The sequence below is a fragment of the Dendrobates tinctorius genome, unplaced genomic scaffold (assembly GCF_039654945.1).
Source record: "Dendrobates tinctorius isolate UK_male_01 unplaced genomic scaffold, ASM3965494v1 ptg000028l, whole genome shotgun sequence".
Classification (NCBI taxonomy): Eukaryota; Metazoa; Chordata; class Amphibia; order Anura; family Dendrobatidae; genus Dendrobates; species Dendrobates tinctorius.
This window is the reverse complement of record NW_027361696.1, coordinates 8,086,801-8,113,424: the sequence shown is the minus strand read 5'-3', so window position 1 is coordinate 8,113,424 and position 26,624 is coordinate 8,086,801. Positions and strand designations below refer to the sequence as shown.

General features: G+C 47.6%; 1 protein-coding gene across 6 annotated transcripts in view; it reads right to left on the bottom strand.

Moving 5' to 3' along the window:
• Positions 1-16,753, bottom strand: part of PRDM10 (PR/SET domain 10) — a 29,833-nt gene extending 13,080 nt beyond the window's left edge. The window contains exons 1-3 of one of the 6 annotated variants that reach the window (XM_073570073.1): positions 16,519-16,753; positions 1,200-1,385; positions 754-918 (exon numbers count right to left, since the gene is read on the bottom strand). In XM_073570073.1, coding sequence (XP_073426174.1) covers positions 754-918; positions 1,200-1,268 — 234 coding nt within the window. In that variant the 5' untranslated portion in view covers positions 1,269-1,385; positions 16,519-16,753. The other 5 variants (XM_073570074.1, XM_073570072.1, XM_073570069.1 and 2 more) reach the window with 5 other exon arrangements.
• Positions 16,754-26,624: the final 9,871 nt, after the last annotated feature.

Below are 26,624 nucleotides of genomic sequence, written 5' to 3'. Positions count from 1 at the left end.
CCAATCCTCAGTGACCGTACACTCGTCTCATCCAATCCTGACCTCAGGGACCGTACACTCGTCTCCTCCGATCTCAGTGATCGTCTTCTGCACGGCTTATGTTGTATATTACTAAACCTGACAGTGCTCGACCCACAGGCTGCTGTATATGGCAGACACAGTGGCCACTGTAAGGTCCCCTGGCCACCTGTCAGCACCCTACGATCTGGATGCAGGGATGCCGATTGGCAGAAAGATGGACCGATCTTTCTCTGGCAAATTCTTTACAAGAACGGTCAGGGCATCTGCAGCATCTAAAGAGATAAACAGCCAGGCTCACACATGGCTGTGAGTGGATCTATCAGGTGGCTCTGGATGGCGTTGGCAGCTCCACACATGTACGGTATAGGGCGGTAATTGACAGTTCACCATGACGTAGATGGACGGCTGGAAATCTCTCACCAGGCAGAATTACCCTAAGATGTGAAATAAATGCCTTTTATTCTGGCAGCTGCACCACATGGAGGGCAGGACCCGGTGGAGGTGGGGGCTTAGTGAAGGTCTCATTACATTAAGGTGGCAGATTCCCTGTACAGCGGTTTCCTCCCAGCCCGAGAGGCCCAATACAATGTCTGGCAGGAGGAAGACTACAGCCTCCTGGAGCTCATATACAGTAACTATGTTTTCCATGATTCAGCTTGTTAAAACGAGAAGCCCATCAAGCTCAGCCAGGGTTGTATTGCTAGGCCCATTTTTTACATTTACACCCCATACCTGTGACCCATCCACGGGATGAATATACACCAGGGTGTGTTCTGAGGCGTCCACTGAAGTGAATGACGAGCCGTCGGCCGTGTAGACCACCTGCTGCGGCGGCCGGTCCTGGTCATCACTATACACAATCTGTGCCACAGCTCCCCCGTCTGGAACAAAGTGCACCTGCAGAAGGAAAATGAAGGAGCAAAACAGTAAAGTGAAAGGTGAGTAACGGTTAAAAAGGATTTGGGGGAACGACGACGAGCGAATATGGAGGCTGAGGAAAGCAAACCAGCTATAATATACAAGAACCACGTTATTAGGGGGCTTTCTAGAGATCCCGTTATTCTAGGACTCACAGCCCCCACAGGAGGGGTGAGGTCTGTGACTATCACATGTTAGTAGTGTTTCTAGTCCAAGTATTTGCTCCTCCAATCCCAAGTGAGAAGGATGCTGAGGGTTACCTGGGCTGTGTTCGCGGTCTGGTCCTCTGCAGGAGGCCACATGTGAGGACTTTCTTGCTTGGAATCCATTGTGAATGAGAAGCTCCAAGTCAGGGACTACTCCACAGTGCCGGATGTGAATATGAAGATCTCATCTGTCCACAGCGTCTCCTCGGAGACATGGTATAGTCAGTCCTGGCAACATGGCTGTAAGAGAACACAAGTCAGCGCCAACTGCAGGCATTCAACAGCTATAGACAACTTCGCCTGCAGGTCGCAGCGGCACCTGTCCCCCGTCCCTTTCAGGGTAAATAAAAACAAACTGAGGGCACTACTAACACTTAAATATACGGGATCACTGGCCACACGAATTGTACAAATTTTAGGGAAGAGAAAGAAGTAGGAAGCAAGGATGACCATTAATAAACAAAAATGAAATTTATTGAAGTTCAAAATAACAAGCAAGATAAGAAATACATTTAAAAAGTTAAAAAAAAAAAAAAGAAGAAGAAGAAGCCAGACAGTCTAAGGGTGAGTAACACCTGGGGGCTCATATAAGGACCCACCAGACACTATGTGCATCGGAATGTGCTGAAGTATTGCGCACTATAGAAAATCAGTCTATAAATTACAGTTCATATATCCTGGATTTAACAATACAAGAGAAGGAAAAAATCCTTAACCATTAAGACCCTCAAACAAAAAGATAATTCCTATATTAAGAAAATAAGGAGAGTAGAGGCAGATGTAGGGGTATCCCGTAGGTAAAGGATGCAAAATCACAAGTGGAAGGATACGAAAGAGAACAGGTAAGTAAAACTGTATAAGACCTGTTGGTTGAAATATTTGGATAAAGGTCACCTGGTCACGTCATGGTGTGTAGAGGAAAAGGAAACCCACGCATATCCCCACACAGAGTGGCTTCCTCAGGGGAAAGGGCTTTTTTTTAAAACTACTTTTAAATGTATTTTTTGTCTTCCGTGTTATTTTGAACTTCAGTACTTTTCATTTTTGTTTATTAATGGTGATCCTTGTCTTTCTCTTTCAGGTCACAGCGGCTCTCCTCACTTTCAGGTCACAGTGGCTCTCGTCGCTGCAGCCGTCAGAGCAGTTTTGTTATTCCGGAGTGTGGGGTGGGAAAAAAAAAAAAAAGAGTGACTGCCCCATAGGTAGGATGAGACACAATCATGGCTCCTGTGGGACGTCCATGAGCAGAAGAGCCATCTTCTGAGGGGACTGAGACGCTTTTCCAGAGAGATAAGGAGTTGGTGCCTTTGGGCCTTCTACCTATTGTGGATATATAATTCACTTTTGCAGTGAGCAGAGCGCACCCATCATTGGAGCGTCTAGCTGAGGACCACAGTCAGACAAGCGGTTATTATAATCCTTCCCACACGGCTCGTCCCACTCCTACCTGAACCTTAGATCTAATCATTGCGACGCACCCACCCGCAGTATCGTACAACTTCATTTCCCTAATTTCACAGAACAAGCAGAACTTTTCTCCCATTTCCCAATTTAATGAGCCACCAGGGAGCTTCCATCTGACAAGGGCTTTTGATTAGATCGAGAGAAGACTTGTGATTTCAGGACTCGGTGTCAGACATGGTTCAGGATGAAAAGGCCGATACTTGATAAAATATTTGCTATCTCCTTCCACAGGCGAGTCTCCTGTATGGAGCACAGTGGCTCCATCTGCTGTGCCTAATCACTTGTTTGATGTGGATTCGTTCAGGACAGAAGTGGCTACGCTCACACCATTTCACACAACACTCGGGCTGACGGCAGAGGAGCTGCGGATGTTGCATATGGATCCCCTCGGAGATACGCTGGAGGGGCTGCTTGATCTGCTGAATGCCCCCCCCCCCCAACTCCTGTGTTAAGTAGTTAATCTGCACAGTGTGATCACGCTGGCTGCTCAGCGACTCCATCCTTGGAACGGTGCCATAGAGTGGGCCACATGATAAGTAGGCAACGTGCTTCACCTTGTATACCCAGGGGCTACTCACTGGCCGAACAGTCTTCAAGAGAAGCACAAATGTCAGAACATAAACATTCTATCCATACAGTTAGGCTGGGTTCACATCGCGTTCGTGCAATCCGTTTAACAGATCAGTTTCTATGCGGCACTAATGCATAGTAATGGATCCGTAAACGCACTCATTGACTTCCATTAACGAACGCATCCTAACGCATGTCAAAATCGTCATGGGTTAGCGATGGTCCGTTATTTTGTGACGCACCTGGGAACACGGTCTACCGCATTTTCGGGTCCGTTACAGCAAATGCAGAGCGAACACTTCCGTTCACTCTGCATAGAACTCTATGGCTAACGCAGTGCAACCATGCGTTAACGCATGGACAATTTGGCTCATGGTTAGCACATCCATTTACCGGATCCGTTAAACGGATTGCACTAACGCGATGTGAACCTAGCCTTAGTGAGAGGCTGGGAAGTACGAGCCCGATCATTACCCTGCAATCCATGAACACGTTCTGACAAACATCTACACTGATACATCATTACAAGCGAGTGACAGAATGTTTATTAAGGTCCCGCTAAAATGAGTGGTGAGAGCCACAATCTCCAGCTCAGAGAAACTGAGCTCTGGTATTGAGAAGGTTAATACTGTGCTGGGCTATGCTGCAGTGCACACTGGTTTTGGTTATGCAGTTATGGGGACATTGCTGTGCAGACCAGTCTCTGGCTCCCATGCTGAGACACATCAGGAAGGAGCAGAGCAGGCGAAGAAGCAATGACCAGACAAGAGCCAAATCCTCCAGGAGCCTCACACACAAAATCTGCAGCCTGCACCTGCCCGACCGCCCCATGATCCGGAGAGGAGGAAAACTGCTGCCTGCAGCTGCCTGTCAGCACCACAATCCAGAGAGGAGGAAAACTGCTGCCTGCAGCTGTCCGTCCGCTCCACGATTTGGAGAGGAAAACTGCTGTGTCCACCTAACCGGCTGCCCCATGATCCAGAGAGGAAAACTGCTGCCCGGCTGCCCCACTATCTGGAGAGGAGGAAAACTACTGCCTGCACCATCCCATCCGCCCCATGATCCGGAGAGGAGGAGAACTGCAGACTGCACCTTCCCATCTTCTCCACTATCCGGAGAGGAGGAAAACTGCTGCATGTACCTGATCGGCAGCCCCACTACATAAGTGTCCACATCTCCCTCTGACCATGACGGCTCTGAAAAACTTCTTACATTTCCACCATGAAGCCCCTAAAAGCAGCAATCTGCTCTTTAATACATCCCATCATCCAGGAAAACTGCAGCAAACACACCAGACCAAGCTCTAGGAAAAGCGTAAAATGTTTCCGCTGGTGGAGACGGATGGATCCATGACCAGTGCTGAGCTGATGTGGTCAGTGTGCCAGGAAGCATCTCGGGATTACTGAGGAAGCGATCACTTGCCCCATGTTAAAAAACTTAGCAGCAGGAAAGTGACGCATTTTGCAAACAGCAGCAATCCAAAAGAGCAATGTGCTGCTCCAGTAAAGGTAACAAATCATCTCCGGCCTTCAGTTGTGAGCTACAGCCAAGAACACAAGTGCAGCGTGCAAAACGCGTCACCGGGCACGTTCTAACGGGCTGTTGTGTATTGCTAATACGAATCCAAAATGAAAGTCGATTTTTTTTTTTTTTTTTTTTTTTACTACCTCAATGCTTTAGCTCATTTCTCTTCCGGATTGTTATCTGGGGTGCCAGGAGAAGCAAGCAACCGGATATATGTAATACATGGTGAAGGTAGAGAGGTGTATAGCAGGCCTTCCCTCTCACAGGAAGCAGCGTCTCACTCCTCCTGCCTCAAACTGCCGATTTTCGGTCTTGCAATCTACTCTCTCAGGTGGCAATCGCTCTTCATCAACATTCTGACAGCACTATAAGAGCTGGAACTTCCATTCATCCTCCTTCCAAGCATACATTTATCTTACCAGTGCATACAAAAAAGATTGGAGCATATAATCCAAAAGAGTAAGAAATCTTTAATAGATGGCTTAAATACATACAAGGCAATACACATAAATAAAAAACAGTATCAATAACAGCTGTTTAGATCAGATAAAGGGTGCACAAGAAAAAATGTGGTGTAGCACCACAGATATAGTGTGATCAGGGAAAACCAAAATATTAAAGTCAGTTTCTATGTAAAGTGACAGTGCTACCAATTCAAGAAAAGTTATAACAGACCCATAAGACCTTGTGAAAATATTCGGTCCCCTGGAACTTTTCAACCTTTTCCCACATATCATGCTTCAAACATAAAGATACCAAATGTACATTTTTGGTGAAGAATCAACAAGTGGGACACAATTGTGAAGTTGAATGAAATTTATTGGTTATTTTAAATTTTTGTGGAAATTCAAAAACTGAAAAGTGGGGCATGCAATATTATTTGGCCCCTTTACTTTCAGTACAGCAAACTCACTCCAGAAGTTCATTGTGGATCTCTGAATGATCCAATGCTGTCCTAAATGACTAATGATGATAAATATAATCCACCTGTGTGTAATCAAGTCTCCGTATAAATGCACCTGCTCTGTGATAGTCTCAGGGTTCTGTTTGAAGCACAGAGAGCATCATGAAGACCAAGGAACACAACAGGCAGGTCCGTGATACTGTTGTGGAGAAGTTTAAAGCCAGATTTGGATACAAAATGATTTCCAAAACTTTAAACATCCCAAGGAGCACGGTGCAAGCGGTCATATTGAAATGGAAGGAGTATCATACCACTGCAATTCCACCAAGACCCGGCCGTCCCTCTGAACTTTCATCTCAATCAAGGAGAAGACTGATCAGAGATGCAGCCAAGAGGCCGATGATCACTCTGGATGAACTGCAGAGTTCTACAGCTGAGGTGGGACAGTCTGTCCATAGGAACACAATCAGTCGTACACTGCACAAATCTGGCCTTTATGGAAGAGTGGCAAGAAGAAAGCCTTTTCTCCAAGATATCCATAAAAAGGGTCATAAAAAGTATGCAACAAGCCACGTAGGAGACACACTAAACATGTGGAAGAAGGTGCTCTGGTCAGATGAAACCAAAATCAAACTTTTTGGCAACAATGCCAAACTATATTTTCGTGTAAAGGCAACACAGCTCATCATCCTGAACACACCATCGCCACTGTCAAACATGGTGGTGGCAGCATCATGGTTTGGGCCTGCTTTTCTTCAGCAGGGACAGCAAAGATGGTTAAAATTGATGGGAAGATGGATGGAGCCAAATACAGGACCATTCTTGAAGAAAAGAATATAGGAGTCTGCAAAAGACCTGAGATTGGGACAGAGATTTGTCTTCCAACAAGAAAATGATCCCAAACATAAAGCAAAATCTACAATGGAATGGTTCACAAATAAACGTATCCAGGTGTTAGAATGGCCAAGTCAAAGTCCAGACCTGAATCCAAACGAGAATCTGTGGAAAGAGCTGAAAACTGCTGTTCACAAATGATCTCCATCAAACCTCACTGAGCTCGAGCTGTTTGCCAACAAGAATTTCAGTCTCTTGATGTACAAAACTGATAGAGACATACCCCAAGCGACTTGCAGATGTAATCGCAGCAAAAGGTGGCGCAACAAAGTATTAGGTTAAAGGGGCCGAATAATATTGCACGCCCCACTTTTCAGTTTTTGAATTTCCACAAAAATTTAAAATAACCAATAAATTTCGTTCAACTTCACAATTGTGTCCCACTTGTTGATTCTTCACCAAAAATTTACATTTGGTATCTTTATGTTTGAAGCATGATATGTGGGAGAAGGTTGAAAAGTTCCAGGGGGCCGAATACTTTCGCAAGGCACTGTATGTTAACAGTGACATGAGTCCTACAGTTCATTGGCTCTTACCCATTTTCCTATCCGAGGTGCCACACACGCTGCCCCAACACGCGTTTCGCATTGGCTTCCTAAGTGTTAGAACTGTCACTTTACATAGAAAATGACTAATATTAGGCTTTCTCTGATCGCACTATATCTGTGGTGCTACACCACATTTTATCCTGTGCACCCGATATCTGTTTTAAACAGCTGTTATTGATACGTTTTTTATTAATGTTTTGTCTTGTATATTCTTACTATCTTATGAATTATATGCTCCAATCTTTTTTTGTATGAAACTCTGTTTTTCCTGTAACAGTCATGATACATAGCCTAATACTATAAACAGTCCATAGCCTATGTGCACACGCTGCGGATTGGTCTGCGGATTTTTCCACGCGGATTTTGCAAAATCCGCAGGTCAAAAGACCTGTGGTTTATCTGCGGATTAGCCTGCGGGTTTGCCCTGCGGTTTAACACCTCTACAATCGAGGAGATGGCAAACCGCAGCGGAATCCGCAGAAAAGAATGACATGTCAATTCTTTCTGCGGATTAGAAACCGCAGCAAAAACTGCGTGGAAAATTCTGCACCGTCTGTACTGCGGTTTCCATAGGATATAATGGTACTGTACAATGCAGCAAATTCTGCTGCGGACGCACAGGGCCAAATCCGCTGCGGATACGCAGCAGAATCCGCAGCGTGTGCACAAACCCTTATGGTTTGTGTCTTGGAGTTCCTGTATTAATTTATCTTAAGGCTACGTGCCCATGTTGCAGAAATGCTGCGGAAATGTCCGCAGCATTTCCGCAACTCCCTGCCGCGGGTAAAACGAATGCGGAATTCGCTAGCATTTTCCCGCAAAACACAAGCATTTTGCAAGTTGTTTTAGCTTGCAGAATGCTTGCGCTTTCCAAGTGATTTGAAGCATCGCTTGGAAAGGTGATTGACAAGTTGGTCACAAGTGTGACCACCTTTTTACTATTGATGCTGCCTATGCGGACCGGAATATGCTGGCAGCGTGGCCGAGAGGCGGGAGAGCTCCGGGGCCCATCAGAGGGCGAGTATATCACTATTTTTTTTATTTTAATCCTATTTTTTATAAGTTTATGGTACCCAGGGCCTGGAGGACAGTCTCCTCTCCTCCAGACTCTGGGTACCATCCACACATGAAGAGTTAACTTCACGTATGGTGGGCATAGCCACATGCGTAAAGTGAGCGTTTCAATGCAATCCTATGGCTGTGGAATCGCCGCGATTCCGCAGAAATAATGGACATGCTGCAGATTTTACCGCTATGCGATTCCGCAGCGGTAAAATCGGCAGCATGGGCAAAGCAACTGCAGAATCCCATAGGATTTCATGGGGATGCATTTTAATAGCGTTTTTTAAGCGTTTCCGCTGCGGCAAAAACGTATAGAAAACATAACGTGGGCACATAGCCTTACACTGCTTGCCTCAAACTGAAAGCATCTCTGTAATGCCTTTACACAGGAAGACAGACAGGAGACCAGGAGCAAAGCCCCGCCCCACTTCATGGAGACAAAGCCACTTCCCTAACTCCTGTAGGCACAAGGCCCCACCCTTTACTCCTGCAGTTAAGCCATACCCCTTAATCCTGCAGGCACAAGGGCTAGCCCTTCACTCCTGCCTTTAAGCCACACCTCATAATCCTGTATGCACAAAGCCCCACCCCTTACTCCTGCAGTTCATCCACAGCCCTTAGGGTATATGCACACGTTCACTATTAGGCAGTGCTTTGAACGCAGTACATGTCCACTGTGGCCAAAGTGCTGCCGGATTTTGAACGCAGGCGATTCCGCATGTGTTCATTGAACCATACAGAATCACCGCATCCAATACGTTGCACCGGCGATATTTAGCTTAAGATAAATAGACATGCAGCGGTCTGGAAAGAAGTGCCGCATGTGCGTCTCTGCAGAAAAGCTGTGGATGCCAATGCACGCATAGAGGAGATGGGATTTCTTGAAGTCCCATCCACTATGCTGTAACATCTGTCCGCTGCGGGTGTACGCAGCACCCAACCCGCAGCTTTTACTGACTGTGGGAACATACCCTATCTCCTGTAGGAACAAGGCCCTGCCCCTTACTCCTGCAGTTAAGCCACATCCCTTACTCCTGTAGGCACAAGGCCCCACCTAGACGGGTACACCCCTTGAGTGGAGAGAGTTTTCCGGAGACATTTGTAGACTGGCACCTAAAAAGCTCTCTGATATGTAGACAGAGGACAGGACAAGAGTCTTGTTTACGGAAGATTTTCAAAATAACAATCCATGTTCAGCATTACACGGGCCAGGAGTCGGGACACGCGACGTGCAGCATTACACGAGCATGGAGCTGGGACATGCGACGAGCAGCATTACACGGGCCAGGAGCGGGGACACGCGATGTGCAGCATTACAAGGGCCAGGAGTGGGGACACGCAACGTGCAGCATTACATGGGCCAGGAGTTGGGACACGTGCAGCGAAGCATTACACAGGCCAGAAGCCGGGATGTGCAACATTACACGAGCCAGGACAAGCGAAGTGCAGCAATACACGGGCATGGAGCTGGGACATGCGATGTGCAGCATTACACGGGCCAGGAGCGGGGACACACGATGTGCAGCATTACAAGGGCCAGGAGTGGGGACACGCAACGTGCAGCATTACATGGGCCAGAAGCCGGGACACGCAACGTGCAGCATTACACGGGCATGGAGCTGGGACACGCAATGTGCAGCATTACACGGGCATGGAGCTGGGACATGCGACGTGTAGCATTACAAGGGCCAGGAGCAGGGACACGCGATGTGCAGCATTACAAGGGCCAGAAGCCGGGACATGCAACGTGCAGCATTACATGGGCATGGAGCTGGGACACGCGACATGTAGCATTACATGGGCCAGGAGTTGGGACACGTGAAGCGAAGCATTACACGGGCCAGAAGCCGGGATGTGCAACATTACACGAGCCAGGAACCGGAAAGTGCAACATTACATGGGCCAGGAGCCAGGACATGCGAAGTGCAGCAATACAAGGGCCAGGAGCCGGGACATGTGACGTGCAGCATTACAGATGCCAATGATTGCGTTATTGATGAGGCCACAAAGTGATGCTCTGCAGGGATACAATAACTGAACACACCCACTGTTAGCTTTCCAGTACTCGTATCCATCTCTGCAATTTACTTTCCCCCATCTGGAGAACATTAAGTTGAAATTTGCTAAACCTGGGCAGTAATGAGTGCACAAATGTAGCAAACCGTTTAAGAATCAAAGTAAAAGCAAAATTATCATAATTTTTAATGAACGAGAAACCAGCAGCTAAAAATATCAAAGGAGACCAGATTCTGAAGGGATCATCAGCGGGAAGCACAATAACATGGTCCTCTGCAATGTATGTCACCGTAAAAGCGGTCAGGGTGATACACACAAGAGAGCATCACATGTACAAGCAGCACAGAGTGGACAACGGACCGCACCGGAAGACAGGGAGGCGACAATCAATGAAGGGCAAAACGGGTATAAAGTGAGATGAAATAGGAAAAAATGACCCGAGAAAACCGATACAATGGGACAATGTTAGTGTCTTTATATAGAATTATTCACAACCATGTACATTACTACACACAGCTGCAGTCACTATGCTGCTGGTGCAGTAACTGTGAGTGTACATACATAACATTACTGATCCTGAGTTACATCCTGTATTATACCCCAGAGCTGCACTCACTATTCTGCTGGTGCAGTCACTGTGTACATACATTACATTACTGATCCTGAGTTACATCCTGTATTATACTCCAGAGCTGCACTCACTATTCTGCTGGTGCAGTCACTGTGTACATACATTACTGATCCTGAGTTACACCCTATATTATACTCCAGAGCTGCATTCACTATTCTGCTGGTGCAGTCACTGTGTACATACAGTACATTACTGCTGATGCAGTTCCTGTGTACGTACATTACTGATCCTGAGTTACATCCTGTATTATACTCCAGAGCTGCACTCACTATTCTGCTGGTGCAGTCACTGTGTACATACATTACATTACTGATCCTGAGTTACATCCTATATTATACCCCAGAGCTGCACTCACTATTCTGCTGGTGCAGTCAGTGTACATACATTACATTACTGATCCTGAGTTACATCCTGTATTATACCCCAGGCCTGCACTCACTATTCTGCTGGTGGAGTCAGGGCTGGCGTTAGAGGCAGGCAGACCAGGCAGCTGACTAGGGCTCCCGCTCCTCCAGCGGCCCGAGTCAGTGGCGTGTCATGAACAGCAGCACACCACGTGGCCGCTATATGGCCCGTGAGCAAGAAGGGCCCGGCGCTGCCCCCCCCCCCCCCCCCCCAAGATCGCGCATTCAGCTCAATACAGCTGAAAGCAATGATGGAGACGAGAGCATCAGAAGAAGCTCTGTCTGCCATCACTCCCCCTCTGCTTGTGACTCACTCAGAGGGCGCGCGATGACATCACTCCATTGTGCGAAACGCAGTGGAGCCGATGAGACCGAAGCCAATGAGACCGGAGCAGAAGCCAGAGCAGCTGGGGGGATGAGGAGAGGCGAGTATTGTGTGTGTGTGTGTGTGTATATACATATATATATATATATATATATATACATTGCTGAATTATACTGTGTGGAGGGGGCTGCATTATACTGTGTGTGAGTGGAGGAGTGCGTTATACTCTGAAGATCCTACATTATACTGTGTGTATACACCCTTTGGTATTTTCCGATGGACCATGATTAGTTTCACACTGTCCTATTCTTTTGGTTTTAGGGTTACACTTCTATCCACTTTGATACAATTGTTACCTTCACAGTTCTTTTACCCTGCTCCCATTAGTATTCCGTTTAGTTTTTTTGATTATACCGTGTGTGTGGGGGGGGCTGCGTTACACTCTGAGGGTGCTACATTATAGTCTATGAGGGGGCTACATTATACTGTGTCACATACCTGCTTCGCAGCACGTGATTTGAGGTTGCGCCTGCAAGGGTTAATCTCCTCTTACTCAGTCCAGCATTCAACCTCTGTTCTATGCTGCAATGAGAGCATAAATCACACCCCGACACAGACCACACACCACACTGCCACCACTCACCGAACACACATGGGCGATGAATCCTGGAATACTACTACTGTCTGCCAATCACCAGGATCACACACTTTAAGGCTATGGATTCTTTAGAACATACAAGATTCAAACTTATTAAAGTGTTAAGCTTTAATAGAAAAGGTACAGTGCTTACAATAAAAGGATATAAAAAATAAGGAAATAAACAGTGACATACAAATATGCAAAACAGTTATAAAAATAAAAGTGAGAAACTTACAGAAATATCTAAACTTTGCAGTCTGGCAATCTGCTCCCTGAGGCAGGGATGAATATGGAATGGCTCACACCAGCTTGGCTGTCCCTCAGTCTATAAACGGCGTTCTATGCGTAAAGGCCTAATTTATAAATTTAACCTGGAGATCAGATGTCTGGACCAGCCTCTCAGGTAATATTCTAATTCCTGGTTTGTGACTGGACTATGGCTGCTTTACCAATGAATACATTATTTTTTCTCTGAACGCTGTTTGTATAAGTTTTTTTTCTCATAGTAAATAGATAGTGTCGGGCTGCAATTTAGCATCTCCCCATCAAAGACACTAGGAGGTGTGAAATGTTTCCAATTCTGTGTGTGTTCTCAGAAATGTGCCCTGGGGTTCAGGGACTAGGAAAACTGTCTTCTCAGGATAACAAAGGTTGTGACCTTTGTGAAGAACTGCAACCTGGAAACATATACTATCACCTTTGTGAGACCTGCAGCCTAGAACAGATGTTAATTACTGCTCATCATACATCCATACATATACATATTTCAATACATACTGTTTATGTGGGGGCTGAAGTATACTCTAAGGGGGGCTGCATTATCTTCTATTAAGGACCGTGGGGAGTGCATTTTACTGCATCGAGGACTATCTGTCCCCATCATCCATCCTCAGCCCATGTAAAGAAACTCACGACCAAGCGTCGAACGACTTCAATATTGTCGATCGTTCTTGCAACCAGGGCTGTGGAGTCGGAGTCGGAGTCGTGGAGTCGGAGTCGGTGCTCATTTTGGTGGAGTCGGAGTTGGAGTCGGTATAAAATGGACCGACTCCGACTCCTAAAATATATAATAAATTGGGTACAGTAGTTCAATGCAGGATGTGCTGAATATTTTTTCATAGGAGTTTGGGAAAGTTATGAAATGTCCTATAAATGGCTGTTATATTCCTGATCTAAGGCTACATTCACACACAGCATTTTTCCTGTGTTTTTTGAGGATACGTTTTTCAGCTGCAAAAGCTGATCATCTTTTTAAAAAAACTGCATCACCTGAAAGGTTTTTGAGCTCATAGATAATGTTTTCAATAGCAAAAGCAGATTAGAAATCTGCTCTATCTATATATCCATTTATCCATATCTGTCTATCCATATCGTATCTGTACCAAAAAGAATGAAAACCGGGTAGTACACCAATATATATTCTGTTCTATCTAAATATCTTGATTATTGGATCATAAAAATGATTAAATGTCTGAGGTTCACATTGTACTACAATAAATTTTTCACTTAAATATAAGCAATATGTGTGGGAGTCGGAGTCGGAGTCGTGGAGTCGGAGTTGGAGTCGGTGTAAGGGAAATTGAGGAGTCGGAGTCGCAGGTTTGGCTTACCGACTCCACAGCCCTGCTTGCAACGGCCTGAATTCAGCGCATGTAAATACGAACAAAATGTTTGTATGATAGTGCAATATGTGAGCATTTGGGGCCCCACTTTAAACTCTTTCCCAGGGGCCCACTTTGTCTAAAACCGGCCCTGGGTGGAGTTACTGTGTACATACATTACTGATCCTGAGTTACATCCAGTATTATACTCCAGAGCTGCACTCACTATTCTGCTGGTGCAGTCACTGTGTACATACATTACATTACTGATCCTGAGTTACATCCTGTATTATACCCCAGAGCTGCACTCACTATTCTGCTGGTGCAGTCACTGTGTACTTACATTACTGATCCTGAGTTACATCCAGTATTATACTCCACAGCGGCACTCACTATTCTGCTGGTGCAGTCACTGTATACATACATTACTGATCCTGAGTTACATCTTGTATTATACCGCAGAGCTGCACTCACTATTTTGCTGGTGCAGTCACTGTGTACATGTACATTACATTACTGATCCTGAGATACATCCTGTATTATACTCCAGAGCTGCACTCACTATTCTGCTGGTGCAGTCATTGTGTACATACATTACTGATCCTGAGTTACATCCTGTATTATACCCCAGAGCTGCACTCACTATTCTGCTGCTGCAGTCACTGTGTACATACATTACTGATCCTGAGTTACATCCTGTATTATACCCCAGAGCTGCGCTCACTATTCTGCTGGTGCAGTCACTGTGTACATACATTACAGATCCTGAGTTACATCCTGTATTATACCCCAGAGCTGCACTCACTATTCTGCTGGTGCAGTCACTGTGTACATACATTACATTACTGATCTTGAGATATATCCTGTATTATACCCCAGAGCTGCACTCACTATTCTGCTGGTGCGGTCACTGTGTACATACATTACATTACTGATCCTGAGTTACCTCCTGTATTATACCCCAGAGCTGCACTCACTGTTCTGCTGGTGCAGTCACTGTGTACATACATTACTGATCCTGAGTTACATCCTGTATTATACCCCAGAGCTGCACTCACTATTCTGCTGGTGCAGTCACTGTGTACATACATTACATTACTGATCTTGAGATATATCCTGTATTATACCCCAGAGCTGCACTCACTATTCTGCTGGTGCAGTCACTGTGTACATACATTGCATTATTGATCCTGAGCTACATCCTGTATTATACTCCAGAGCTGCACTCACTGTTCTGCTGGTGCAGTCACTGTGTACATACATTACTGATCCTGAGTTACATCCTGTATTATACCCCAGAGCTGCACTCACTATTCTGCCGGTGCAGTCACTGTGTACATACATTACAGATCCTGAGTTACCTCCTGTATTATACCCCAGAGCTGCACTCACTATTCTGCCGGTGCAGTCACTGTGTACATACATTACAGATCCTGAGTTACATGCTGTATTATACCCCAGAGCTGCACTCACTATTCTGCTGGTGCAGTCACTGTGTACATACATTACATTACTGACCCTGAGTTACCTCCTGTATTATACCCCAGAGCTGCGCTCACTATTCTGCTGGTGCAGTCACTGTGGACATACATTACTGACCCTGAGTTACCTCCTGTATTATACCCCAGAGCTGCACTCACTGTGTACATACATTACTGATCCTGAGTTATATCCTGTATTATACCCCAGAGCTGCACTCACTATTCTACTGGTGCAGTCACTGTGTACATACATTACTGATCCTGAGTTACATCCTGTATTATACTCCAGAGCTGCACTCACTATTCTGCTGGTGCAGTCACTGTGTACATACATTACTGATCCTGAGTTATATCCTGTATTATACCCCAGAGCTGCACTCACTATTCTGCTGGTGCAGTCACTGTGTACACACATTACTGATCCTGAGTTAAATCCTGTATTATTATACCCCAGAGCTGCACTCTGTACTGGGCCTCATTACTATGGCCGGGCTACGCCGGGCTACGCAGGGCCCGCTGGTTGTACACAGCACAGGTCACACGCGGCGTCTCTGGGCCGCCCGGTGACCGTACAGAGGTGTCACGGCCTCGCACTGACAGGACACAAGTTCCGGACGGTTGCGCTGCCGCTGACAGGATGAAATCGGCGGGAAGGTTGCGCGCGGTGAGGCAGCGGTCAGCCCCATCGCTTGGTGACTGGGGGGGACCAAGAGGGTTTGGAGCGGCCGCAGTCTGCACTGCACCTCCAGCTCCGGTGTGACCGCTCCGCTCATCCCTCGCCCGTCACCGGCCAGACGGCCTCAGAGATGCCCCGCCTCAGCCGCGCCGGCGCCCGCTCCGAGTGCCCTTGTTTCCCGCAGCTCCCCCCGGCCGGTGCGGGTAAGATGCGGCGTCCCATCAGCACAGAGGGGGCGGGGGATGGACTGTACCACCGTGCGCTGTGCGGCGGGGCGGCCTCGGGTAACAGGCCTCCTGCACTCCGTACCACGGCCGTTCCGTCCGCTCCAGCGACACCAGCCACGGCCAGCAGCCATCCCCGCACCGTGCCCGGGTGCTCACAGCCCTGGGGGACGGATGAGAGAAGCTGTGGCGCCATTTTGGGTGGGACTAAAACGACAACAACCCCGGCTCCAGCCCACAGCACAGAGCGGGACGAGGAGGAAGCCAACAAGCTGTGCCCCGGCCCGGTGTCCGCCGGTGCCGGCCCCACCCCGGCCTACCTCGGGCAGTGTGAGGCCCCGGCGCCCGCGCCTCGCCGCTCCGACCGATCATTTCCTCATATAAAAGAAAATTGCCCACCCGTGCTCACCTCAGAATGGTAGCTGCAGCGATGGTGGCTCTCCCGGCATTAGCATAATCTGCCTAGCAACCGCCTAACAGTTACTTCTGATTGGTGCCTTCATCCTCCGGCTGTAACAGCAGTTCTCTGATATATACCGGCTTACTAACACCGGGGAAACCCTAGAGCCGCCGCCGTGATTAAGTCACCGGGACACCGGGGGGGGCTACACCGAATATCCATATAGCCAGCACCGCCATGGGACGGTGCGGCGACCAATCAGAGGGGACGATGTTTGTGAACGTAGAGAAGAACGTCGGGCGGCGCCCCCAGAGGCAGAGAGGAGAACTGTAGACGAAGCCCAGTCCTTAGAAGGGCCACATAGGAGGGCTAGGGGCCACACAGGAGGCGCGCCTGAGGAGGGGGACATTGGGGAGAGCACGGCCACATAGCAAGAATACAGCCCTGGAGAGAGGGGCCACAGAGAAGATGATGGATAGGGCCAGGGCCATCCTGTTGAGTCAGTTGCATGGGACTGCTGACATCAACCAGTCATTACACCTATTAGGCCTCTTTCACACTTCAGTTTTTTACAATCAGTCACAATCCGCCAGGTTTTGAAAAAAAACGTATCCTCAATTTTCTTTTGAGGATCCGTTTTTTTCCCCATTGACTTCCATTAATGGCGGATTGTGACGGATTGCCGTCCGTTGCATCCGTTTTTTTTGAGGATCCGCCAAAAGTTGCTGTCCGTCACCATCCTCAAAGATTTGAAAACGGAGCTTGCAACGTTTTTTTCTCTGGCGCATCCTCCAGACAATCATTTAACCCGAAATTCTTTCAGGGTGCCGGATAAAGAAAAAAATTTCTCTCTCTCTCTCTCTCCCTCTGCATGTCTCTACACCACCTCCACTTTGTGCCCATCGCTGCACCACCTCCACTTTGTGCCCATCGCTGTACCGCCTCCTCCCTGTGCACGTCTCTGCACCACCTCCACTTTGTGCCCATCGCTGTACCGCCTCCTCCCTGTGCACGTCTCTGCACCACCTCCACTTTGTGCCCATCGCTGTACTGCCTCCTCCCTGTGCCCATCCCTGCACCACCTGTCCATCACTGCGGCGCCTCCACCCTGTGTCCGTCCCTGCACCGCCTCCTCTCTGCGCCAGTCACTGCACCGCCACCACACTGCCTGCTGCAAAACCGCCTCAACTATGTGCCTGTCCCTGCACCGCCTCCACTCTGTGCCTGTCACACAGCATCACATCTGCCCATCACTGCACCACCTCCACTCTGCCTGTCACAGCATCACCTCTGTCCATCACTGCACCACCTCCATGTGGCCATCACTGCACCCTCTGTCAATCACTGCACCACCTCCACCCTGTGCCTGTCACAGCATCACCTGTTACTGTCACAGCATCATCTTTGCCCATCACTGCACCACCTCCACCATGTGACCGTCACTGCACCGCCTCCACGCTTTGCCAGTCACTACACCGCCTCCACCCTTTGCCAGTCACTACACCGCCTCCACCCTGTGCCTGTCCCTCCACCGCCTGTGACTGCACTTCCTGTATGACCATTAGATATAGAACAATCTGAATTTAAGAGAACCCTATAAGCAATGACTGCATGCAGAGTAGACTGTCGCCAGAGGATCTTCAGTATGAAGCAGGCTCTGATACAAAACTCCGCAGAAGACAACCCCACGGAGTGGACTCTGAGTTTTATTTTTATAGGTTGCACCTAATCACCTATGAGATCTTACTGGTGACGTCACCAGTGGTTGTCATGCAAATCAAGTTGGACCGCACAGATCTGCTGAGATGAAGTGGATGCCGCACTCGCGGCATGTCTCCATTGTGTGATGTGCGTTTACCCTGATTACGCCGCTAAAGTTATTTAGGCCTCAAGTCTTTGGCACACTCGTCCCGTGTATTCCTGGAGCTTAGTGTTGATCCCCTAAATAACCTGTATAACAAAAGAGGACAATGTGCGCCTGATTGCTGAGATGCAGATCAGTCACCGCATGTCTGCGCGCAGCTACACTTAACTGCAATGAGCCACAGCCAGAATATGGCGACTCAGCTAAGCAAAGAGCCTGGTCATGTAGACTGGGATCATGTCCTGATAACCAGGGTCCGAACATCACAGACAGAGTTTAGAGAGATTCTACCAGAATCCTGCAGTTTATTCATTCTGGTAACAAAATGTCCAGGAATAAATGGAAACCATTGTGGTGAAAGAGGACAGCGCTAAGTATAACAAGACAAAGGGCCGAGAGGCCAGAAATCCCATCCAGGAGGATAAAGATCTCAGCTGGAAATGTAAGAAAGAGATCAGAAAGTTACCAGACAAACAAACCCCAAAATGTGTATAACTAGTAATGCCAAAAAGAGAAAACATCGACACCAAAGAGATGACAGTACTCTCTGCTCATTCTTCTCGACCTCTCTGCAGCTTTCGACACTGTTGACCACCATCTCCTACTCTTCATGCTCCAGTCAATAGGCATAAAGGACACTGCTCTCTCCTGGTTCTCTTCCTATCTTTCAGATCACTCCTTCAGTGTATCGTTCGCAGGTTCCACTTCATCTCCTCTTCCTCTCCCTGTAAGGCTATGGGCCCACGTAGCGTTTTAAAACGCACAATTAAAACCGGACTCCTTCCCAGAAATCGCGCTGTTTTTTCCGCACGATTTTACCGTGATTCTGTTCGCGATTTTGCCGCAATTTTCTCAAGCACTTTCCAAGCGATTTGAAGCATCGCTTGGAAAGTGATTGACAGGTTGGTCACACTCGTCAAACATAGTGTTTGACAAGTGTGACCAGCTTTTTACTATTGAGGCCGGCTATGCGGCCTCAATAGTAAAAGATAAAATGTTAAAAATGATAAAAAAAATAAAAAAATCGGGGTATATTTACCTTCCGACGTCCCGCGCAGCCATCCCGGGCCTCAGCGTTCCCAGCGATGCCTTGCGAGACCTGTGATTACGTTGGTCTCGCGTTACTATAGCGATCTCGCGAGACCACGTCATCACAGGACCTTGCCGCAAGGCATTACTGGGAACGCTGAGGCCGGGAATGCAGCGCGGGACGTCGGAAGGTAAATATACCCCGATTTTTTTTTTTTATTTTTTTTTTACAGGGGTATGGTACCCAGGGCCTGGAGGACAGTCTCCTCTCCTCCACACCGTGGGTACCAACCGCACATGAGACGCTTAACTTCACGCATGGTGGGCATAGCCACATGCGGGAAGTAAGCGATTCTCATGCATTCCTATGGGTGCGGAATCGCGGCAATTCTTTGCGATTCCGCACAAAAGAATGATCATGCTGCGATTTTTTCCGCGATGTGATTCCGCCGCGGAAAAAAGCGCAGCATTAGCACAGCATGTGCGGAATGCCATAGGAATGCATGGGGGGCGTTCTGTACACGATTTTTAAACGTTTTCGCAGCGTTTTCGCGACGAAAATCGCAGCAAAAACACTTAAAAATTGCATCATGGGCACACAGCTTAAGGGTCCCTCATGGCTCAGTCCTTGGCCCCCTTCTCTTCTCTCTCTATACGGCCCCAATCAGAGGGACCATCAACAGACTTGGCTTTCACTACAATCTTTAAGCTGATGACAACTATACACGTCATCTCCTGACCTCACCCACGCTGTACTACAGAGTGCCAGTGACTGTCCGCAGTCTCCAACATCATGTCCGCTATCTGAAACTCAACCTTTCCAAAACTGAACTTCTGCTCCTGCCATCTACTGACATCTCCCTCTCCGTGGGTGGCACTAGAATAACGCCCCTGCAGCAGGCGCACTGTCTGGGTGTTATGTTTAGCACTAATCTCTCCACCTCCCATATACAATCGTTTGCCTCTTACAGGTAAAGAACATCTCTAGAATCCACCCCTTTCTCACCATGGAACCAACAAAGACCCTCACTGTTGCCCTGATCCACTTCTGCTTGGACTACTGTATTGCTTTATTAATTGGCCTCCCGGTCACTCGACTTTACCCTCATCAGTCCATCCTTAATGCAGCACCCAGGGTCATCCATCTGGCTATTCGGACGTGTCCACTCTGTGCCGGTCATTGCACTGGCTGACCATACTTTATAGGATCCAATTTACAGTGGGGATAAAAAGAATTTAGTCAGCCACCAATTCTGCAAGTTCTCCCACTTAAAAAGATGAGAGGCCTGTAATTGACATCATAGGTAGATCACAACTATGAGCGTGAAAATGGGAAAACAAATCCAGAAAATCACCTTGTCTGTTTTGGCAAGATTTATTTTGCAAATTATGATGTAAAAAAAAAGTGTTTGGTCATTAACAAATGTTCATCTCACTATTTTGTTATATATCTTTCCTGGCAATGACAGAGTTCAAACGTTTTCTGTAATTCTTCACAAGGTTGGCACACACTGTTGGTGATATGTTGGCCCATTCCTCCATGCAGATCTCTAGAGCAGTGATGTTTTTGGCCTGTCGCTGGGCAACACGGACTTCAATAAAAATAATAATAACAATAATACTTTCAAATCCCTCCAAAGGTTTTCTATGGGGTTGAGATCTGGAGACTGGCTAGGCCACTCCAGGACCTTCATATGCTTCTTACGAAGCCACTCCGTTGCCCTGGCGGTGTGCTTGGGATCATCAGCCACGTTTCATCTTCAATGCCCTTGCTGATGGAAGAAGGTTTGCACTCAAAATCTCACGATACGTAGCCCCATTCATTCTTTCATGTGCACAGATCAGTCGTCCTGGTCCCTTTGCAGAGAAACAGCCCCAAAGCATGATGTTGCCACCCCCATGCTTCACAGTAGGTATGGTGTTCTTTGGATGCAACTCAGCATTCTGTCTCCGCCAAACAGGACGAGTTTTGTTTCTACCAAACAGTTCTACTTTGGATTCATCAGACCATATGACATACTCTTCTGGATAATCCAAATACCCTCTAGCAAGCTTCAGATGGGCCCTGACATGTACTGGCTTAAGCAGGGGAACACGTCTGGCACTGCAGGATCTGAGTCCCTGGCTGCGTATTGTGTTACTGATGGTAACCTTTGTTTCGGTGGTCCCAGCTCTATGCAGGTCATTCACTAGGTCCCCCTGTGTGGTTCTGGGATATTTGCTCACCGTTCTTGTGATCATTTTGCCCACACGGGGTGAGATCTTGCTTGGAGCACCAGATCGAGGGAGATTATCAGTGGTCTTGTATGTCTTCCATTTTTTTATCATTGCTCCCACAGTTGATTTCATTACACCAAGCTGTTTGCCTATTGCAGATTCAGTCTGCCCAGCCTTGTGCAGAGCTACAATTTTGTTTTTGTTGTCCTTCGACAGCTCTTTGGTCACTATAGTGGAGTTTGGAGTGTGACTTTGAGGTTGTGGACAGTTATACTGATAACAAGATCAAATGGGTGCCATTACTACAGGTAATGATTGGAGGACAGAGGAGTCTGTTCAAGAAGAAGTTACAGGTCTGTGAGAGCCAGAAATCTTGCATGTTTTTAGGTGACCAAATACGTATTTTCCACCATAATTTGCAAAATACTGTATATGCTCGAGTATAAGCCAAGATTTTCATCCCATTTTTTTCATCCCATTTTAAGGCTGAAAGTGCCCCTCTCGGCTTATACTCGAGTCATATACCGGGAGGGGGAGCGCGGGTGTCATAGATCATACTTACCCCCTCCTGGCACGGTCTCTGCAGCCCACCTGCTTCTTCCATGGTCTCGGGGCCCCATCTCTTCCTGCGATCAGCTGTCACGTGGTACTGCTCATTAAAGTAATGAATTTGCGCATATTCATGACTAATGAGCGTTACCTCGTAACCGCTGAAACCTGGAAGAGCTGCGGCGCCGAGACCATGGAAGAAGCAGGGGGGGCTGCAGAGACCGTGCGCCAGGAGGGGGTGACTACAACGAGGGAGGAAGGGAGCAGTGCAATATTCACCTGTCCCCGTTCCACTGCCGCGCACCGCTCTGTCCTCCGCGTCCTCTGACTGACGTTCAGGTCAGAGGGCGAGATGACGTCAGTGCGCGCCCTCTGCTGAACGTCACTGCAGAGACCCGGGAGACAGAGCGGCGCGTGGAGATGGAACTGAGACTGGTGAATATCGCCTGTGCTGGGGGCCTGAGCCAGCGGTGACACCGACACCTGATCCACATAGCGCGCCAGTATCTCCGCCTGCTCAGGACACCGGCACCTGGCCCCCCCAGCGATGAGAGGTGAGTATGTCATTTCTTTTTTCTAATTGCAGCGGCAGCAGCAATATATGGGCTGTATTTATCTATGGAGCATCTTCTTTGGCTGCCATTAACCCTTGTGCAGCATTTTATGGGGGTATTTATCTATGGAGCATCTTCTTGGGCCACCATTAACCTTTGCGCAGCATTTTATGAGGGGTATTTATCTATGGAGCATCTTCTTGGGCCACCATTAACCTTTGTGCAGCATTTTATTGGGGGTATTTATGGAGCATCTTCTTGGGGCACCATTAACCCTTGTGCAGCATTTTTTGGGGGATATTTTATCTATGGAGCATCTTTTTGGACCACCATTAACCCTTGTGCAGCACCACCCTCAGCTTATACTCAAGTCAATAAGTTTTCCCAGTTTTTTGTGGCAAATTTAGAGGTCTCGGCTTATACTCGAGTATATACGGTAACTTTTGCCAAATCAGACAAGGTGATTTTCTGGATTTGTTTTCTCATTTTAACTCTCATAGTTGTGGTCTTCCTATGATGTCAATTGCACGCCTCTCATCTTTTTAAGTGAGAGAACTTGCACAATTGGTGGCTGACTAAATACTTTTTATACTGCCGGTTCTCTCCCACAAAGCTCTCCACAGTGCGGCCCCTTACATCTCCTCCCTCATTTCTCTTTATCAACCTAACCGCTTGTTACGCTTCGCAGACGACTTTCGACTAACATCTGCACTAATCCGTGTCTCTCACTCCCGGCTTCAACACTTCTCACGAGCTGCACCAACCCTCTGGAATGCTCTTCCCCAAGAAACCACAACTTAAAGAGTTTTAGGCGCTCCCTAAAAGACATCTGTTTAGAGCGGCTTATCTCTTTCCCTAATCAAAGTCCTTTTTATATACACACATGGTCAAAATTGTTGGTACCCCTCATTTAATGACAGATAAACCTACAGTGGTGACAGAAATAACTTGAATCTGACAAAAGTAAAAATAAATAAAAAATCTCTGAAAATGAACAAATGAAAGTCAGACATTAAAATGGCTTTTCAAACATGATTCCACAGAATTTAAAAAAAATATAAAACTCATGAAATAGGCCTGTACAGAAATGATGGTGCCCCTGAAAATAATGTGACAAAAGTGACATGTTAAATCAAGGTGTGTCCACTGATTAGCATCACAGGTGTCTATAATCTTGGAATCAGTGAGTGGGCCTGTATAGAGGGCTACAGATACTCACTGTGCTGTTTGGTGACCTGGTGTGTATCACACTCAACATGGACCAGAAGAAGCGAAGGAAAGAGTTGTCTCAGGAGATTAGAAAGAAAATTATAGACAAACATGTTAAAAGCAATGTCATTTGTTAATTTTCATAGATTTTTGATTTACTATTACTTTTGTCAGATTCAAGTTATTTGTGTGACTATTGTGGGTTTTTCTGCCATTAAATATACATATATATATATATATATATATATATATATATATGTGTGATGGAGAATGCGGGCAGCAATCCAGGAACCCAAATAGAGGCTGCAGACGACTACATGTCCTGGGTGAAATCTACCATCCAGCACGAGACATCCGGCAACATGGAGGAGCTGGTGAAACATCTCGTGCAGGCGCAGCAGCAACACAGCTGGCTAGTCAGCAGGCACACCTAGCACAGCAAGAAACAAGCTGTTGATACAGTAGCTTCGACAATCTCAACAGTAGCAGCAGCAGGAGGCGCTAACGCATCAAATGGAGCTCCTCGCAGAGGCAGTTTGGGTGAGGCCGTAGCTCTCCTCATCGCCTGAAGGTGATGCATACTCCAGAAAAACAGTAAGGCAGGCTATGCAGAAAATGACTCCGGGGGTTGATATGGAAGCCATATTGACAGTATTTGAGCTGGTAGCTGAACAGGAGAGACTTCTGCCGGAGCAGAGGTACTGGCGCCATATCTGACGGAGGAGCCCCAGAAGGCATATTATGACTTAGTCCGCCATGATTCCAAGGAGTATGAGAAGCTAAAGACTGAGATACTGGCATGCCTAGGGGTGACAATGTCTGTAAGGGCTCAACGAGTCCACGGTTGGTCATATGCTGGCGATAAACCACCCCGCTCACAGATGTTCGACTTGCTACACCTGGTCCAAAAGTGGCTGCAGCCAGTCATCCACTTCGGCCCAGATGGTCGAGCGGGTGGTGATGGACCGATTCACTGATTCCTTACCCAGGCCAACACAGACCTGGGTTGCCCAGGGCGACCCCTGGCATGCAGACGATCTGGTTGGACTGATTGAGAGGTACCAGGTGGTGTAGAAGTCTCTGGGAAGACCAGACGTTACTGCGTCCCTGTACTGGGATACCCAAAAAGGGGTGGGATCACCAAAGAGGGTGGCTAGGCCCACAACTGGGGTATGACTCAATCCTGATGAGGGGACCTCTAAGACTGGGATGAAAGATGTGGTCTGTTGGTGGTGTCACAATTCCTGGGCACATAGCCGCCCGGTGCAATTTGCCCCCTGAACCTATGGACTGCAGTATCGGCAGACGGTGCTCGTATTATGCTTACCCGGTCTGCGGTGTGGACTGTAAACCCAGCGACTGATCCCAGTTGTGTGCCATCTCAGTCAATGGTGTGAGGGTCCTCAGGCTGCTGGACTCTGGAAGTCTGGTGACACTATTCAGCGATGCACTACCCCACCAGTTAATCCCCAATAAGTTAGTGGGTGTCCGCTGCATACATGGAGATGCCAAGGACTACCCTGTCACCAGAATAACCATGGGGACGGACTGGGGTGATAAGACCCATGAGATTGGGGTAGTGAGAGACTTGATCCATCCCTTCATACTGGGTTGTGAATTTTCTCTATTCTGGGACTTGTGGCAGAAGGGGGCTGTACCGAGTGTCCTAGTTCAAAGCCAAGCCCCTCAGAAGGTAACTCCATCTGGAGCAGAGGTGAAGGAGTTTCCCCTTTGTGTCCTGGAGAGGAGGACGAGACTGTACCAGAGAAGCCCAGCTTTCCTGATTTAGAGGTATGCGGAGAGAACTTCGGGACTGCTCAGCTTCGAGACCTCACATTGAAATATGCTTTTGAAAATGTCACTGTATGTAATGGGGTTGCTCAAGAGCCGTGGGCTGACACCTGGTTCCTTCATTTTGCTGTAATTAGCGAGCTATTGTATCGGGTGACTAAACTGAGGGGTTAGACAAATTGTGGAACAGCTGTTAGTTTCGACATTGTACCGGCGGAGGGTTATTATAAGGTACACCAACCCAGTCACAGAAAGCCGTACCAGCATAGCTCCCAATTGTCCCGGATTCCACGGGACAGTCCCGTTTTTGCCCCTCCCACCCGCCCGCGATACTATTTGTCCTGCACTGCAGGGAGACAAGCCGCACGCCCCTCCCCATACTCGCCCTCCCAGAGACGCACCGAAGCCAGTCACAGCCTGCAATGAACGCTAGGGTGTAGTTAGTTCTCTTCTCTGTGCACACAGGACCTGTGATGAGGTCACATAAGGGTGGGGGCATTGCCCTAGAATCACTGCGTTGAGAAACGTGATGGTGTCTCCGCAGTGTTGGATGTTGATCTCCATGAGTTCATTCATCCTCATTTTTCACAGTCTTCTACTAGGCATTGCTCCTACTGGCCAGTTTCCTACTCCACACTGATGAGGGGCAATTCCCCGAAACAGCTATCTGTGGATGGATACCATGTTTTGGCATAGGTGGTTTCCTTCATTGGAGACTGCCCTTCCCGTGGTTGTTCCTTCCCGGGGAAAGACCTGGCTGGTCATTGCTTGCGTTGAGAAACATGTGATGGTGTCTCCGCGGCTTGTGTTTTGCATATTTTTACATATTTCCCATAAGGGATGGGGGCATTGCTCTAGAATCACTGCGTTGAGAAACATGTGATGGTGTCTCCGCAGTGTTG